The sequence below is a fragment of the Nothobranchius furzeri genome, chromosome 1 (assembly GCF_043380555.1).
Source record: "Nothobranchius furzeri strain GRZ-AD chromosome 1, NfurGRZ-RIMD1, whole genome shotgun sequence".
Taxonomy (NCBI): Eukaryota; Metazoa; Chordata; class Actinopteri; order Cyprinodontiformes; family Nothobranchiidae; genus Nothobranchius; species Nothobranchius furzeri.
In genome coordinates this window covers 42,112,187-42,129,814 of record NC_091741.1, presented here as the reverse complement: position 1 = coordinate 42,129,814, position 17,628 = coordinate 42,112,187, and the positions used below count along the sequence as shown (strand labels likewise).

At 42.8% G+C, this 17,628-nt stretch overlaps 1 protein-coding gene across 1 annotated transcript in view; it reads left to right on the top strand.

Annotated features, from left to right (window-relative positions):
- Positions 1 to 15,395, top strand: part of ptn (pleiotrophin) — a 79,706-nt gene extending 64,311 nt beyond the window's left edge. The window contains exon 5 of the mRNA XM_015960915.3: positions 15,123 to 15,395. Coding sequence (XP_015816401.2) covers positions 15,123 to 15,172 — 50 coding nt within the window. The 3' untranslated portion in view covers positions 15,173 to 15,395. The remainder of the gene's footprint in view (positions 1 to 15,122) is intronic.
- The last annotated feature ends 2,233 nt before the right edge of the window (positions 15,396 to 17,628 follow it).

The following is a 17,628-nucleotide window of genomic DNA, read 5'->3' as shown; positions in this document are numbered from 1 at the left end:
CAAACAGCTTGTTTTAGCCACACGATTCCTTAAACCAAAAGAAAACAAATAGATGAGCTATTTTTACGTTTGGAGTGTTTATAGAGGCAGTAAAACCTACATAGCAAAAGGGGAGTTTTCTTAATAGTCCCCCTTTAAACCTTCCTTTGTATGATCAGACTCATCTGTTTCTTTTTAAACTAAAACTCTCCTTCAGTAAAACACCAGAAGAGCTTCAGACTTGATCTGAATCTGTAATTGTTATGTTTATGTTTATTCATTTAGCAGACGCTTTTATCCAAAGCGACCTACAATTTTAACCTATAGGGCATGTTGTGATCTGTGGAGGAAACCGGAGTACCCGGAGGAAACCCACGCATGCATGGGGAGAACACGCAACTCCACGCAGAAAGGCCCCAGCCGAGTTTTGAACTTGCGACCTTCGTGCTGCGAGGCAACAGTGCTAACCACTGCGCCACCATGCAGCCCAGCCCAATTGTAAACATCTAAATAAATCTCCTACTCATTAACTCATTCACTAAAGTCATTTGCATTGTTTTACAGTTTGGTCATCGGAACGAGCCCCCGCGCTGAGAGAACAAACATCTCAGCTCTGAAGCTGATCTTCAGCCGCATACGTCACACATCACGTGATCAGGAAGCAGAAAATCTGTGTGTTAGGAGATCGTTTTGGGCCGCCGCTGTAAAAAAAAGTGAGGCGTGAACCGGAGAAGCTTCTGCCGATCACAATTCAACAACAGATTATGAAAAAACGGATAAAGCTCAAAACTCGCGGATTCTTCCTGAAGTAAGAGGCGAGTCTTTGTTTAGGTTGTTTTGCTGTCGACATCTTCCTAGCGCGCACCGTTCTGTGACTCTTAAAAAAACAGTAAAAATGGCGAGAAACACTGGCAGCGAAGGCCTGTAGCGATCAGGAAACGGCTGGCAGTGAATGAGTTAAGGCAATTAAGTGGCTGCTTAATTGCACAGACCAGTAACTACAGGTGATTTCTTTGTTCAGACATATGGAACTTATTCAGATTTTCCTGTTTTAGTTATTTGCATCCAACAAATCTAATTCTGGGGAAGAACTCAGGAAAACATAAACTAAACTAAATTCCCCTCCTATGCTTTTGTTCCTGTAATGTTCGACAGATTTACTGGAACAGATCCTCCTCCATCCCAAAAGTAGCACTGAGGCCTTTTTGGGGGCTAGTTTGAAAGCCGGGAAGATTTCCTTTTAGCTTCTACAGAAAAGTTGGTTTGGATCAAACGCACGGCTCCAGCAGAAACAAGCCTACGATTTACGAGAAGAAACATTCCAGGGCTTTTTCACTCTGTCAGGTCATTGTAAACAGTCCATTTTAATATAAGATCAGGAACTTTTCTGTATTTATTAGAGCTGAAGGGATGTTTACCACACGGATGCCTTTGTTTCTTCTGCAAAGCTTTCTGTTGACAACACGCAGGTTAGGACCAGAGCTGAATTTTGTTTTGATGAGAGTGAATTAGCATCATCATACGTATGAAAGTGCATAAGTGAATGAACTTTTATCAACTTTCTCATAATTACCAGATTCTCGTCTTGTCTCATGGCACATCTCCAGCTGATTGCATCTGTTCTGAATCCAACAAACCCTTGCAAATGATTTCATCTCAGGCAATGTCATCCGTGATTTGCTCTCACATTCGATTCGCCATCAGCTTGAGGGAAATCCTCCTACTTAAGTGTGCAGCTGAAGGTGAGTGACGGTGTTAAAGCCGAGCCGGGATGGCTAACCAACATTTAGGCTGTGATTGCAGGCTTTTCGCTTTTCTCAGACGTGTCAAAGCCACTGAACTCTGCAAGAGCGTTAGCTTAAACTGAGTAGTGTCAGAAAACTTAAGTAACCAAAAATATTGACCCGGTGGAGAACATTTGATCATGTTAGCACACAAAAGTCTTCACCATCTGCTGTAAAACAGCTCATGAAGAGCCTGTGAGTCGACGCTTCTTGTTAATTTTGCTAACTCTGATGTAAATGACCCGAAGTTGATGCCTTATTGTCTCAACAGAATTATTATGAGTCTGGAAATGTTGCCAGTGGCCACAAACTGCTGCCTTATCAACGCTCTGCAGATGACACATGTACACACAAGTTTGCACAAAGCGTTTGCCTAACCTTTCTGTCGTTTCATCAAACGACCGCAATCCGCTGAGGGCCGTAATTACACCGACAGACTGATACGAGCGCTTCAGAGACAATCTGCACAAGCTATGAGCCGTTTTACTTCGCTCTGCAGTTTGTTACTTCTGTTCAGGACAAACCCTGCTTATAGTTTGGCTCCGTGGAAGTTTCCAACTGAAAGTGTTACTTCACCACACGTCTGCGGTGGCTTTATTCTTCAACAAACATTTATGGCGCTTGCCGACATTCAGAGGGTTGTAAATGGATCTAAATTAAAACAGTTTTTAGGATTGGCAAATGTTTGGATTTTGGATTAGAGGTGCTGATTTAAAGGCTATTTCATTTTAATTCTTAATCTTTACAGGGAGTGCAGAATTATTAGGCAAATGAGTATTTTGTCCACATCATCCTCTTCATGCATGTTGTCTTACCCCGGCTTTCCACGGGAGCCGTCAGCAGCACGTTACGGCAGCAGCACGTCATAGCTGCTGATAGGAACCGCTGTGGTCAACAGAACCTTTTCCACCGGAGCCGTCGGCAGCGCGAGTCGGCCGCGTCTCAGGAGCAGCATGTCGCGGCCTTTACGCGTCGGTTCTATTTTCTATGTAAGACGCCTCTGAAACGGGTCAAGTTCGACATTTTTGGGGAAGAAAAGACAGGAAATCGGACGCGGAAATGGAGAGAAGCTCCCGAGATTTTCAGAATAAAGAACGTACTGCCTTCCGGTTGCTTTACTTTAAAAAAGGTTACTAACTGTGCGTCCCCGTGAGAAGTTATCACCTAGCTAGTGGCCTCCTTTGTTTTTCAGGTCCGTATTGGCAATTATCAAACGGACAGAACATAAAACACAAACCATGTTGTAATTTTCTCCTGCTTGTTGTTGTGTTTACTGACGAAGTCACTCGTGTGACTTCCTGCTCTGTCGGTGACAGCTGCTCCCCTGCTGCTTCGCGTCTCGTGGGAAGGGCCAAGCAGCAGCTTACGCGAGCAAGACGTGCTGCTGACGGCTCCTGTGGAAACCCGGGGTTACTCCAAGCTGTGTAGGCTCGAAAGCCTACCACAACTAAGCATATTAGGTGATGTGCATCTCTGTAATGAGAAGGGGTGTGGTCTAATGACATCAACACCCTAAATCAAGTGTGCATAAGCACACACAGATATCCCCCTAAAATAGCTAAAACTAAAAACAAACTAAACACTACTTCCAAAAACATTCAGCTTTGATATTAATGAGTTTTTTGGGTTCATTGAGAACACGGTTGTTGCTCAATGATAAAATTATTCCTCAAAAATACAACTTGCCTAATAATTCTGCACTCCCTGTAGGCCTTAGTTGTCTTTTAGAAGTCTTCCGAGCTGTGAGAGGGTGACAGAATGCATCGCTTTGTTGAGAGACAAAAATAAAAGCTGGAACTGTGCTGCAGACAAACACGTTTATCTGAACACGGTTTGCACTTTCATTTTGTGTACAGTACACCTCCACACTTGCACAAATGAAAGCAGGGGGAGGAAAAGTGATGAAGTGATATGAGTACAATAAAAACACCATCAACAGTAACAAGTGTAGCCTTAGTCTTCTGTCAACTTTAATAATCAGTATGATTTTGTCCTCCAGGCTCCTTGGCATTTTTGTCCTTGTTCTGATTAGATTAGTGTTTCCATTCAAAGTACATCTTTTATAACAACTGGACACTGTCGCTTGGTGCAGCCGTGTGGCGACAAATTAAAGAGTCCTGACAGAGGTGTAATAAAACGAAGTAGCTCACAAATAGCTGAGAATAACATAACATGATGTTATAGACAGATCTAAAATGATCTGTATTTGAAAATAGAGCCCTCTGGAGTTCAACAGCCCCCCAAGGTGCTTTACAACACAAACACATTCACATGCTGGTGGTGATTAAAAAGCATCAACGCTGCTCTGGGGTGCGCTGATGGAAGAGAAGCTGCCGAACACTTTCGTCATCGGTTCCTCCGACCAGCAGGCTAGGTGGGTTAAGTGTCTTGCCTGAAGAAAGAAAGAAAGAAAGAAAGAACGAAAGAAAGAAATAATGAAACAAAGAAATAACGAAAGAAAGAAATAACGAAAGAAAGAAAGAACAAAAGAAAGAAAGAAAACAATCTTTTATGTAACACTTCTAAAGATCACGAGGCGCTTCACAAAAACAAACAAAAAATAAATTACAGTATAAAACGATTTCCAAAATGATTAAAAATGTGTTTAAAAGGAGAAAAGAGAAAAAATGTAAGGAAAGGAAGAGAGAACGAATAGGAAAGGAAGAAATGAACGGATCCTGGGAAAGGTGGAATAAGAGCAGAATAAGGAGAGAGTGGTGATGAAGGTCACACCAAAGCCTGAACAGGTGAGTCGTCAGCTGCTTTTTGAAGGAGACCACTGAGACCACTGATCTCAGGCTCAGGGGGAGAGAGTTCCAGAGTCTGGGGGCCACAGCAGCAAATGATCTGTCACCTTTGGTCTTTAGCCTGGTGCTGCACAACCAGTAGGCTTTGATCACTGGTCCTCAGGGACCTGCTGGGGGTGTAGGGACTGAGAAGATCACCAATGTAAGATGGTGCTTGTCCATGTAAGGCCCTATAGACCAGAACCAGGATCTTGAAATGAACAAGGACACAACCCTCCAGTTATGGGGCAGGGACTAACTCCTCTTTTATTTGTCCCCTCATGCCATAATCTGTAATACCTACAACTTAGTCTGATCTGCAGGTTTGACTCTCTAGACCGTGGAAGATTCATATATTCATAAGACATTTTATCCAACAAATACAAAAACCTCTCATGAAATCAAAACCAGTATCTAACTGGCCTGTAACTGCTGAAGAGCCGATGGAGACAAAATCACGAGAAATACGACTCGTCTGAGATGCGTTGGTGTGGATTATCAATCATCAGGGACACGAAAATCTGAAGTTTGGACTGAACACGACTGGACTTTTTACTTTCTGCCAACAGGCTTCTTCCTTTCTGAGACTTGTGTTGGGAGTATCTGATGGGGCAGGCGTTGGCACTAATGAGGCCATCAGGGTCACACGAGTCTCTGGCCCTAACCCCCCCTTCAATTCCCTGTTAGTGTTGTTAACGCTGACAACCCTAACAGGTCACCACCGTGTGCAATGTTGTGGTCACGTCTGCAGGTATGAGTTTCTGGGAAACTGCCTGGGGAGACGAATCAAGGCTGCACGGTAGGTGTTGGAAACAAAAGTCCAGTTATTTCCAGGTAAAATTCTCAAAAGACACTTTTAAATGTGACCAAGTCGCTTAGGGAACACAACATAGTCGGAATATTGGGCAAACTTCCTTTCTGGAGTTAAATCGCAAAGTGTCCTATAATTAATTTGTTTCATTCACAATTTGGTCAACAACGTATCGCACAAATGTCTTGTAGTTCTCGCACTTCACGGCTCGAAGACTCTTTTAAAAAGGAGATGGAGGCTGGTTCTAATCTAGTCTCCCACAAAAACATTCTGACTATTTTGAAGCAGGTTTGTAGCATAAATAATGAGAACACGTTCTGAAATCCAGCAAAATTAATCCTTCGATTCAACCAGAGAACATTTACATTTCACAAGCTGCCTAAAAAAGCCACAACTTATCGAGAGACTGATTCGTGTTTTTATGTTTATGACTCTGGTAGACGTTGTTATGAAGGCCTTGCCCTTTATGCAAGAGTAGACCAACGTCGCACAAAGAGTCCAACTTCTTGACCCTGATACCAAAGCATATCTGCAGAATGTAATAACGTTGTAGAACATGGGAAGAAGGTGCCATCTTGATGGTCCATGAGTGTGACTCCAAGTCATGTTGAATGTAATATGGAGCCACGTGTGCTACACCTTATACCTGTTGATGTCGCTTCTAATGAAGAGTGAGTGCGTGGATGCAGACTGACAATCTTAGAGGTGTGAGAGCTGAGGGCAAAGGAGAAGCAAATCGAGGATGACAGTGGTCCAGATGAAGGTAGGCAGCTGGTGGGAGGTTTTTAAATGAAGTGAGATTTTCAGTTAGACATGCCAGGAGAGGCAGAGGGGTTACTAGGATGTGAAGGAGTGGGGGTGTTGGGTGGAAAAAAAAGATATGTGAGGAGACGTGTGTGTGTGTGTGTGTGTGTGTGTGTGTGTGTGTGTGTGTGTGTGTGCGTTTTCACCTATGAAATACATTTTTGGTCTTGTCCTTATACATCTGATATTGAAGGATGGTATAAATGACGTTTTAGTCAGGGTTAGGGTTGAACTGGTTAGGCGTTATGTAAAGAGAGCTCTGAAGGACAGAACCCTCCAGAACTCCAGTGCATGGGCACTCCTGCAGTAAGCTGGGTGAAATTACATTTTTGCCTTTCCTTGGAACCCAAGAGGGAACCCCGCTGCAGTGTCTGCTGAGGAAAAACTATTGGTTTGCGTTACCAGTAGGGATGGGTACCTTCGACATTTGAATCGATTCGGTACTAATTCCCGGTACCTACTTAACGGTACCAATTTTTGATACTTTTGAGTGTTTAATATTTTAATTCTCTTTTATAATAAAATATATATTTTTCTCAATACATAACCATATTTGAAAAATATCACGATAAATAACATACAACTGTTTGTATTTTAACATCATCCTTGTAGTTTTATAAGCTGATAATTAAACTGAAGCAAACATCTTTACTGTGAACTAAATTTACTGTGTATCTTCATTCCTTTTGCCGTCCTTTTTCATTTGATTTTTCCTACTGGGAAGTTAGAATTTCCGAGGAGAAAGCGAACGCACCATTAGCTGATAACAATGGTGGCAATGGAAGCTAACTTATCAAGCTAACGTTATCTTAAACAGTTTATTTAGCTGCTGGAGCAGATTAAAACGATGATGCCTCACACTTAGATCGTTGTCACTGGTTTCATCTTCACCCAATCACCCGTCGCATTTAGTAAAGTGAAGCCAAACTTTAGAGCATGTTCATGTTCTTCTGTTCGGAAAATCGGAGTTCCGAGGAGAAAGCGAATGCACCATTAGCGCAACGGAAGCTAACAAATCAAGCTAGCGTTATCTTAACATTTAATTTACCTACCGGAGCAGATTAAGATGAGGATGTCTCACTTAGATCGTTGTCGCTGGTTTCATCATCACCCAGTTACCCATCACATTTAGTGAAGTGGACCCAAGCTTTAGCGTGCGTTCTTTCTACCATGCTGCTCTGTTTACAACTCGCTCGCAACGACCAACGTAACGCTCTTGCGCATGCGCAGCTGTCTAGGCAAGTTCTCGTTATGAAGGACGGGTAACGAAACGAGGCACCGTTTCAAATGACGCAAATCGGTGCTCAGTCGGTACTATGGAATTTGGTCGGTACCTTAAAAAGTACCGAATTCGGTACCCATCACTAGTTATCAGATGACCAGTTTTGGTTTCAAGGGCTCATGACCCCAGGAGTTTCTTATTTAATTCCCAGCAAATTATGATCCCTTGGGAATGTGGATCCTGCAGCTGAGGCTTTAATAAACCAATGTTATGGTTATAGTTGAAGGTTTAGGGCTAGGGATGTGGCCCATCTCAGGTTTTGAGCTTAAAGGAGGTCAGAGCTCCAAAGTATGTGTATGAACCTTTCAAGAAGTGCTGTCAAACACCCGTGGTTATGGTTAGAGTGAGGCTATGGTGGGGGTTAGATTTTGGCCAAGTGCCTTTAATGAATCTCAATTTGAGCTAAACAGATGGTTCTCAGGTCCCTAGTTAGGGTTTAGATGAATGGTAACTGCATTACATTCCTTCAAATTAATTTTATACAATTTTAGGACACATCATCAGCAGTAGACCCAGAAATCACTGAGTGTTTGGGCCATTACCACTGGGCATAATGCAAAATGAATGGAGATCAATGAATGGTCCTCAAAAGTAAGACAAACGATGTGTGTATCCACAGCTGAGTAACCAGAGGTCTTCTGCAAAATACAGAAAAATTTGGTTTCAGACAGACTGAGATTGGGACAGAAGAGGGAAAGTAACCCTCAGCTGGACACAAAGATCTCCACGGAAAAATCTGCAATTCTGAACAGCAACCATTGGGTGTAGGAGATATGTTTCCCCTGACTGAGGCAGGTTGCTCTGGTGAGAGGGGGCGCTGCTGTCTTTTGCTGATTCTGGAGGAGACAACGTTTAGAGGCCCCAAAGGAAGAGATCTGAGATCCACAGTTGTGTGTCTTTGCTTTGTGGTCCAGGTGAAACATAAACCCCCAAGGAGAAAAAGAGAACAACGAATGACAGAGCAGAAACATTATGAATGCATGTAGAAATATCAAAGTCCACACCTTTACTTTCAGCCAAACAGGAGAGAGCAGCAAATCCAAAAGCCTTTGGGTTGTGTGGAGCTTTACTCCTGCTTTTTAGGACAGTCAGGTGATGTTCTGATTTTCGTATCACAGACATTCATGCATTCATAATCCCACATTATGTTATCATGTCACTCAATGTGTCTGTTTTGCAAAGGCAGCGAAACAAATGTTAAAGTGGTGGAATGCTGAAAAAGCCTTGTTAATGATTATTTTGGTCACTCTGAGTTTTCATTTCATTTCATTTCTTTATTTATTTAATAGGGACAACATATTAATGAACTTCAACAATAAATTGCGTCAGTAAAAATGCCAGATTGCAGCACTAGTGCTAATTTACATCTGCAGTCCCTAGGCAGGTGATAAAAGCAATAAAAGAAAGTAAAATATTATATTTAAAACTAGGAAACTGGGAAAAACAGAGAGAAAAACACACAAAACACCATTGTGAGGACAAATTACTGATGGATACAGGTTTGGTTTTTCTTCAACCATTGTTTAAGTTTGAATTTGAAGGAACTGTATGATTGTGAGTCTCTTATGCTGAGTGGTAGACTATTCCAATATTTAGTCCCCTTAACGGATAGTGTGGTCTTGCCAAAAGCAGTGTGCCTGTAAGGCACCTCACAGTCTCCTCTATCTGTAGCCCTGGTCGACATTCCACTGATAGACCGTGGTTTAATAAAATCTGTCAGAGGGAACGGGGCTCGTCCATGTAAAACCTTAAAAACCAGGCAAGCATTCTTGAAGGTAACAAAGTTACTAAAATTAAGAAGTCTGTATTTATCTAAAATAAAGCAGTGGTGGAAACTAAATGACTTTTTATCAAGGATTTTTATGGCTTTTTTAAAAAATGGTTTGTATGGGTTTGAGTGTTGCACCAGCAGCAAGTGGCCATGCGAGACAAAATCATAGAATGTAAAAATAACTTCGCAGCATGGAGCGACAAAAAAGGTTGAACTTGTTTAAAAATTTGTACATTAAAATTGACAGTTTGTTTTAGTTGTTTAATGTGAAATTTGAATTCTTCAACAATGTCAAGTTCTACCCCTTCAAGAAAGATGTTTGATTTTTTTAGTTCAATTGTTTTGTTTTTTTGGTGAAAAACATGCAAACAGTTTTTTTTGTATGTTCAGCTTTTAGTGGGAACTCTTGACTCATTTTTGTACATGGGTCATGGGTTCAATCAACAATTGGGAGGCTTCCTGAGTTTTCATGCAGGCTGAACATGAAAATAGTCTCCTACACCTTTATCCTGCATAGATTCTGATAGAAAATAAAACTCTAGGATTAGAAAAGCCTGACAGATCTACATCACACTGTCACTTAACATTCATGGTCTCACCCATCTTGACTCACGATAAGGAAGACTGCTGGTCAGCATTAGCAACTCCACCACACAGAAAAAGTCCTCCAGAGTTGCATTGCTATTAATCAGTCCAAATAAGGAAATAAGACTCCAAAACAAAACCTGCTGTGTTCTGCCACTTTCTGCAGCAGCAGTCTTGTTGGTGCTGATCCAAGCCTTTCTGGGCTTTGTTTGCCCTGAGTGCTGCTTGCAAGGCATCAATCAATCAAATCAATCAAAGATACTTTATTAATCCCAGAGGGAAATTAGAGTTTCAGTACACACAATTCAGAGATCAGACATACATGGGCAAGACACATGACAAGAATTGGTGACTGTGGTCATTCGCAACCCGGAGCCGTGCTACCTTAATAGAGATAAGACGGTTGCATGAGGATTGGTTCAGGTGGAGGGAAAAAAAGGCACTTCAGAGCTACCCTCCAGCAGGAGGGCAGCTTTGCTCCGCAAAAAGACAACAAAACAAACAAACAAACACCTCAGACAGACAGATATGAAACAGACTTCAGACAACACAACATAAGTGTCCACTAGGTGGGGTGGTGGGTTGGGACTATCCCCACTTCAGTTCCTGCAGCCACATTAAGCAGCGCATGCCACCTCAGTGTGGATAGGGGGAGGAGCATTGAGGGTTGGAGGGTTGCAGTGACCCTGGAACGTTTCATCGGCCTTCCCGCAGTCCCGCCCAGGCTGGGAAAGGAGAAAGAGTTGAGTTGCCATAGCGACGGTACATTCCACATATCTTCTGAGGGAGGAGTTTTCGTTGGAGCCTTGCAGGCTCAAGGGCGCCAGATTCCGATTAGAAATTGTTTTGGGGCCAGACAGAGATAATTTCCTCTCTGTCTTACAGTTTGTTGGTCCTCAACCTCTCAAAATCCCAATAATGGACGTTAATCTATCCCAATCCGTACTGATTTGTCCACTCTCTCCTTGATGGCATCCATCTTTTGTGCCAATGATGAATCTCGGCCAAAGTTCAAAGCTTACGATTGATCTCGACAATTACGTGAGTCTGTGAATTCACAGCGTGGTGCAATCCATCTCTGAGCTCCGGGATCCGGCCAATATTCCTCGACAGCTCTTTAATTTTCCGGTAAGCCAGGAAGCCTCCAAGGCCAATGAGCAGGAAACCTGACACCAATGCCACGAATATCCACACGTCTTCAGAGTCCTCCACAGACAGCTGAGATAAACAAATCAAGTTCCACTGTTTCCAGGAGTCCATGATGTGTCCAACTGGGTCTGTCACGGAAGGGCATCCGGGAGCCCCTTCTCCCATTCTCATCGTTGATAATTTTTTATCAGTCACGTTGAGAGACCAACTGACGAGATCCAATTTAGTGAATTTCAGTTTCCAGTTTCCAGAAAAATGCAGAAGCAGCCGTGCACCCAGCACACAGACAAAGGGCCTTGAGGATAAGATATGGAGGAGAGGAGGAAAAAAGCGTCTGCGCCCTCCAAGAGCCGGAACACCAGTGACTACTGAAAATGTATTGATAAAACGTGTGAACCACACCTTTTCGGTATATTTTTTAAACATTTTTTGCCTTTGTAGATTATTCCCTTCCTAAGTAACAAATTACACGCCAATCACAGTTTTTAAGACAAATATTCACTCAAACTAGATTTTCATCAGCTTGAAGTTGAAGATGTGTTCATTGTGTCCTTTTGCATGTGTCCTGCCCTTGCTTTAGTCTGCCGGCAACAGATGATGCAATGATGATCAGCTCAGAGAGCAGCAGCTACAGTAGACACCAATATTTTATGTGCTACATTCAAAACACAATTTGGAAAGCCTTAGTTACTGTAGAAGAAATGAAAGAACAGGAAGTGAAGCTAAAGAGACAGACTGGGGAACAAAAGGGGGATTTGAACTTCCTGGTTTTATGTGGCTGAGTTTGTCATTTCAGTTATGTTTAATTTCCAGCTCACCCAACGAAACATTAAAATTATTGTAACTGACGTTTGACTCAAAATGGCACTGTGTGACCACTTGGCTCCTCTTTGTGGTGCAGGAAGTAGCATAAAATCAATCAATCAGTCAATCAATCAATACTTTATTAATCCCAGAGGGAAATTAGAGAGTGAAGAAAAAGAGAAGCAGCATCATGCATTGTATACAAATGCAGCCGAAAGCACCCCGACCTGCTATGAAGAAGTTGCTGTCTCTCACGGAGCGGGGGGAGCAGAGTGTGTCTGAATCCGGGGAGCAGAATGTGCTGACACCAAACAAAAGGGGAAAGAAAAAGATGGAAAACGTACCAAAAAATTACAACAAGCAATCAAACGAGAAAGCAGTAGCAATTTCCATATTTGCACGGATGAGAGAGCTTTGTGCATCGAAATGTTCTCCCCTTCGGAAAGCTGGCAACTGACAAGAAGAGATTTCCTAAAAGATTTCCTGGTGGTACTCACGGTGAATCTTTAAGAGGTTGAAGCTGTGTTCAAATCTCATTGACTAAGTAAAAAGTTGTTGCAGCTGAACTGATTGCCTGCATGTTATTAAAGGATTTGTGAGGTGTGGTGGTGTGCTTTCACCATAATCTCTTTATATGAACATTCATTCAGATTTAAATATTCCTATATAATTACCACGCTAGATGAATCCATAGTGGCTCTCCAACTGTTGGATTTGGAAACTCGTTAATCAGGTCTGCTTATTTTACTGAACTCGCATCAGATTTGAGACGTCGGCCATGTTTGAAAACTAGATTTAACAACAGGGGATCTTGGGCTTCCTGCTGCTGTGGGGGCAGTGCCCGGAATGGGGAATGCCTCCACTGCTTCCCCTCCAAGTTTTGCGGCCAAGGGTTTCCTTTTCAACTGCAATCCTCACCATCCATTTAGGTTAGAAGCGTGGTTTGGGGTTGGTGCTCGCTCCGCTGTGTGGGGTCGGGTTGGCTTGGTCGCCCCACACTGGCTGACCCTCACGGGGCATTGGGGTGGGCCCTTGGAGCTAGGAGTCTCACTCTGGGGTGGCCTGTATGGGGACAACAGTGTGTTGGGCTGGGAGCTCCAGGCTTGGCGACCCCAAATGGGTTCCCATTGGCTGGGGGCTACTGCCCTGGCATCCTCTGGCTGCCCCCCCTTCCTCCCTAGGCTCAGGTCTGTCCTCTGGGCTGACTGATTGGTGGCTGCTGGGACGTGTGTGGCCCCAGATTCTGGAACTGCTGGGATCTTGGCTGCCTCTCTCATCACATACACATAAAAATAATAATAATAAAAAAACACTCTTGGTGGCAATCCCACTTTCAAACACCTACAAATACTTAGCGACTCACATAATGCGAGCATGCTCTTCACTGGCGTTCCTAGCTCAGTCTTAAATCGGCTGCAGGTTGTCCAGAAGGCAGCTGCTCGTTTAAGATGAACACAAATCAACGTAGCCACTTCACTCCAGTCCCTGTTGCATTCCGTGTACAGTTTAAGCTGCTGACTTAGTTTTTAAAGCAATGCACAACCAAGCACCAGCACATCTGTCTGATTTGCTCACGCCATATGTTCCCACGTGCTTGTTGAGGTCAGCAGATCACCTCCTGCTTTGCAGTCCATGGATGCGCTGTGAATCGTGGGGCCAGCGAGCGTTTGTCCTTGTGACTTGTTGGACAGCTTCCCTGTTTTATTGTCTTATCTGAGCTTTTAGAGTTTTCTATGTCAGTATTGTTTTTATCTGTAACAATTTTGTGGCTGCATCTATGCTTTTAGTGTTTTCTATCTTTGTTTTATTTGCTTTTAGTTTGTTGTAATTTCCTGTGCAGCACTTTGGACAGCTCTCGTGCTGTATTAAGCTGATGTATGTTATCCTCAGTGTGTTTATTAGAGCTGAAGGTCACAAAGCAGAAAAACAAAACCATGACGGCTTCTGTCATGGCCAGTGTTGGGAGTAACGTGGTACAAAAGTAATTATTTACTATAACACATTGCTTTTTGCTGTAATGTGGTAATGTAAGGCATTACAGGGATAAAAAAATGGTAATATTTACTTGGTACAATTGTCAGTAACGTGGTAATTACAATGCATTTTTAAACCCAGAATCAAGATGTGGATTTCCTAAAAATTCAAATTGCGGGAAGCCTGAAGAAAGATCCAGTATCCACATATATGACGTCATTTATGGACTCAGCGTTGCTGGCATTCTATGAGCAGAGAGGACGCAGCAGTAATGGCTCAAATACTCCAGCTGCGTCCTGCGCGTGGCCGTTGTTATATTCACAAAACCGCTCCACCAAAACAAAGTAATTTGTTTGCGATTGTTTATATCAGCCCATATTCTCTGGTACTTCATGTACTTTTCAGCTGAGTTCATAATCTGTGCCCTGGTGATTTCAATTCATTGCTGCTGAATTGCAGCGCATATTAAGCTTTTTATTTTTATGTTTTTGCGTTCGGTAGATCCCTTTGGCTGAGTAGTTAGAAAGCAGGAAGTCTAGGAAACAGTTTTTCTGGAAGACGGAGAAAATATGCAGCATGCAGGAAGGTTAGAGAGAGAAAGGGCAGGAAATTATTCAAATAAAATCAAGAAAACAAAACAAAGTGCTTGAAAAGAAAAAAATAGGTAGATTTATCCCCAATACACATGTTTAACAGTGAAAAACAATAATATATAAGCATTTAATATTTATACATGTGATAGAATCAGATCACCCCAGAAGTCAGTCCCACATCCAGGGCCGTATCAAGGCATTTGGGGACCAAGGAAAATATAGGCTTGGAGCCCCCACCACCTTACTCCCTGATCAGTTAATATAAGATGGCAGCGTGCTGAGAGTACAGATTGTTGTTGGTTTTATTTAATAAACAATCATTTTAAAGCACTGTTATTATATCTGACTGTTTTTAACAGCAATCCTAGCTCAGACACCACATCACCTTCCACATATATGTCATGAGCTCACTGAGCGTCACATGACCAGATTCATACTGAAGTTGTTTTGGTGAAAGTATCTTAAAGTAATGCAAAAGTAGTGTAATGCCTTACATTTTAAAATCAGTAATAGTGTAATGTAATGGATTACTTTAAAATGAGGGTAACAAGTAATAAATAATGCATTACAGTTTTGAAGTAACTTGCCCAACACTGGTCATGGCCGCCTCTCTGTCTGCGAAAGTGGTTTGAGTTGCCAAACCGAGAGCAGCAGGAGGAGAACGCAGGAGGAGCACGCAGGGTCACAGCACTAGAAGGACTACAAAATGAAGCACTTCTTGTTGAAGACAGTTCAATTTGTGCATTTTGAAAGTTTTCTTTAATTAATGTGGGTTGTTGTTTGTTTTTAATTTCTTGCAGATGCAAAAAAGCAAAAGAAGGAAGGGAAGAAGCGCACCCCAATGAACTGATGAGGATTTCTGAGGCTGAAAGGCGGAAGCGGAGGGTGGAAGGACGTCCACTGCTGTTTCCACATGGTTGCTGTTTATATGTTCTATAGTATGATGACAGTAGGAGCCTGTGTAGCTTTCACAAAAGCAGTGAAAACACAACTTTTAGTGACAATGTATTCTATTTTTTCTTGTTTTTAGCACCTGAAAAAAAATAACATCTTGTATTCTGCTGTAGGAGATATAATTCACAGCGGTAGGGTTGGATAATGAGAAGATTTGTTTACTAGCTTTCTCACTTAATGACGTTATCTCTTGGATTATTGTCTTGAGAGCAAATTGCCTAGGATTTATTTTACAGTATAAATAGCCCAGCTCTAATTTGGTAAAACTCTTTATCCTGTTCTCCGCCTTAATGAAAATAATTGTCTGAAGTAAGGCTTCAAAACATTCACATTAATTAATTTGAACAAAATAATGCATTTGTAATTCTAAGAGTTAAAGAGCCCAACAAAAAAGTGGAGTTCTTTTGTTGCTTGAAGACGTTTTATCCCTCATCCCAAAAGGCTTTCATCCCTTCTGATCATGGTTTGGAAATCCGGGACTCACAAATTGTTGTAGAACAAAACCAACTGAGGCCACTGCGTGCAGGCGAATCACCGACCCGCCCTTCCATTATCCTTATGACTCGACGAACTCCTCTAAACAACATGCCAGTGGCATGACTGGTTATGAGATGTTGATGGAACGCTGATGAGTTGGCTGCTCCGTGCTGAGCCATCTGTGTTCAGAGGTTATATCCGGGCTGCATGGTGGCGCAGTGGTTAGCACTGTTGCCTCATAGCATGAAGGTTGCAGGTTCGAAACTCGGCTGCGGCCTTTCTGCATGGAGTTGTGTGTTCTCCCCATGCATGCGTGGGTTTCCTCCGGGTACTCCGGTTTCCCCCACAGATCACAACATGCCCTATAGGTTGTAAATTAAGTGGCTTTGGATAAAAGCGTCTGCTAAATAAATAAACATAAACAAAAACATCCTGCGCATGACTGCAGGTGCAACACGGCTCAGCTTGTGTTTCCGTGTTTTTTCCTGACAGTAAACCTGAGTTTCATTGATTCTCTCACTTGGTTTTCTTTTCTCCTTCACTTGACTGAGGTCCTGTCCACACGTAGCTGGGGATCTGCCAAAACGTAGATATTTTTCTACGTTTTGGCCTGTCATCCACACGAAAACGGAGTTTTTTCACACGAAAACGGATCTTTTTAAAAACTCCGGCCAAAGTGAAGATCTGCGTTTCCTCCGTTTTGGGTGTCTGCGTGTGGACGGACAAAACCGGAGTTTTAAGGTCCGCAACGTCACTTTCCACGACAAAAAAAATGCTGACATCACGTGTGCGACCTGTGTTTACACTAGCCGGCATCATGGAAGCCCTCAGAACTGCGCTCGCTTTATCAATAGTCCAAGTGCTTTCTGCTTGTTTGTTTTTGCAAGCAGAATTACTGCTCCTTGCAGAAGACCACAGACGAAGGACGAGGTTAAGAACGGGGGAAGTACTGCCGCCTACAGGTCCGGCATGTCCTTATCAACGTATTTATCCGGGTACGTGTGGACAGAGTTTGTTTTTAAAACGTGGTGGTGTGGATGAAAGTTTTTGGAGGGGCGGATATTCGTTTTTAAATAACCCCGGCTACGTGTGGACTAGGCCTGAGTGTCTTTTAACTTCCTGAATGCCTTAACAGAAGCCTGGTTAGTCTCAGTAGGGTAGAAGGGATTCGTTGATAGGCGTTGTTTTTTTTTTTAATTTTTTGTCTTTCTCTTCTGTTCTTTTGGGGAATTGTTCAGGTCCTTTTTGTAGAGTTTCAGATCTACATGCATGCAGCTCGGGTGGCTCAACAGCTCATGTGACTTTAATAGTCCCAGCTAGTGTGTATCATTCTCAGTGATGCTGCAAGGTTGTCATGGAGCCCCAAGTAAGAAGGCTGTCTGTCTGTCTGCAGTAACAGGTGGGAGTGGTTGTGGTTAGTGTTTGTTGCGGTGGTGGGACAAGATTAGCCTTTGGAGCAGTTGGTTGGGAGGGTTAGGGCGCCATCAGGGATTCTGAGACGGCAGACAGTGTTTTTATCTGTCTCACTGTTACGGCTCGGACTTGGTTCAAACATGGTAACTGTCACCTCTGGGGGGCCCCTGAGGGACCCAAGCAATGGCCTGCTCTGGCTATCAGCTTGTGATTTTTCCACAATAACTTATAAATCTGGAAATCTAAAACCACCAAACCATGATCTGAACTGAAGAAGGCTTTTGGACGAGCGGCAATCATTTCAAACCCTTGCCACATCCTGTGTGAGTGGGCATCTTCACCTCTGTGCATTTTGTACTGCTGAAGTTTTCACTTCCTGTCAAACTCTGATGAACTTTACAGCAAGCCATCAATATAACCCATTTAAAACATGTTTAGTGTGATCTCCTGCTGCTTTGTCTG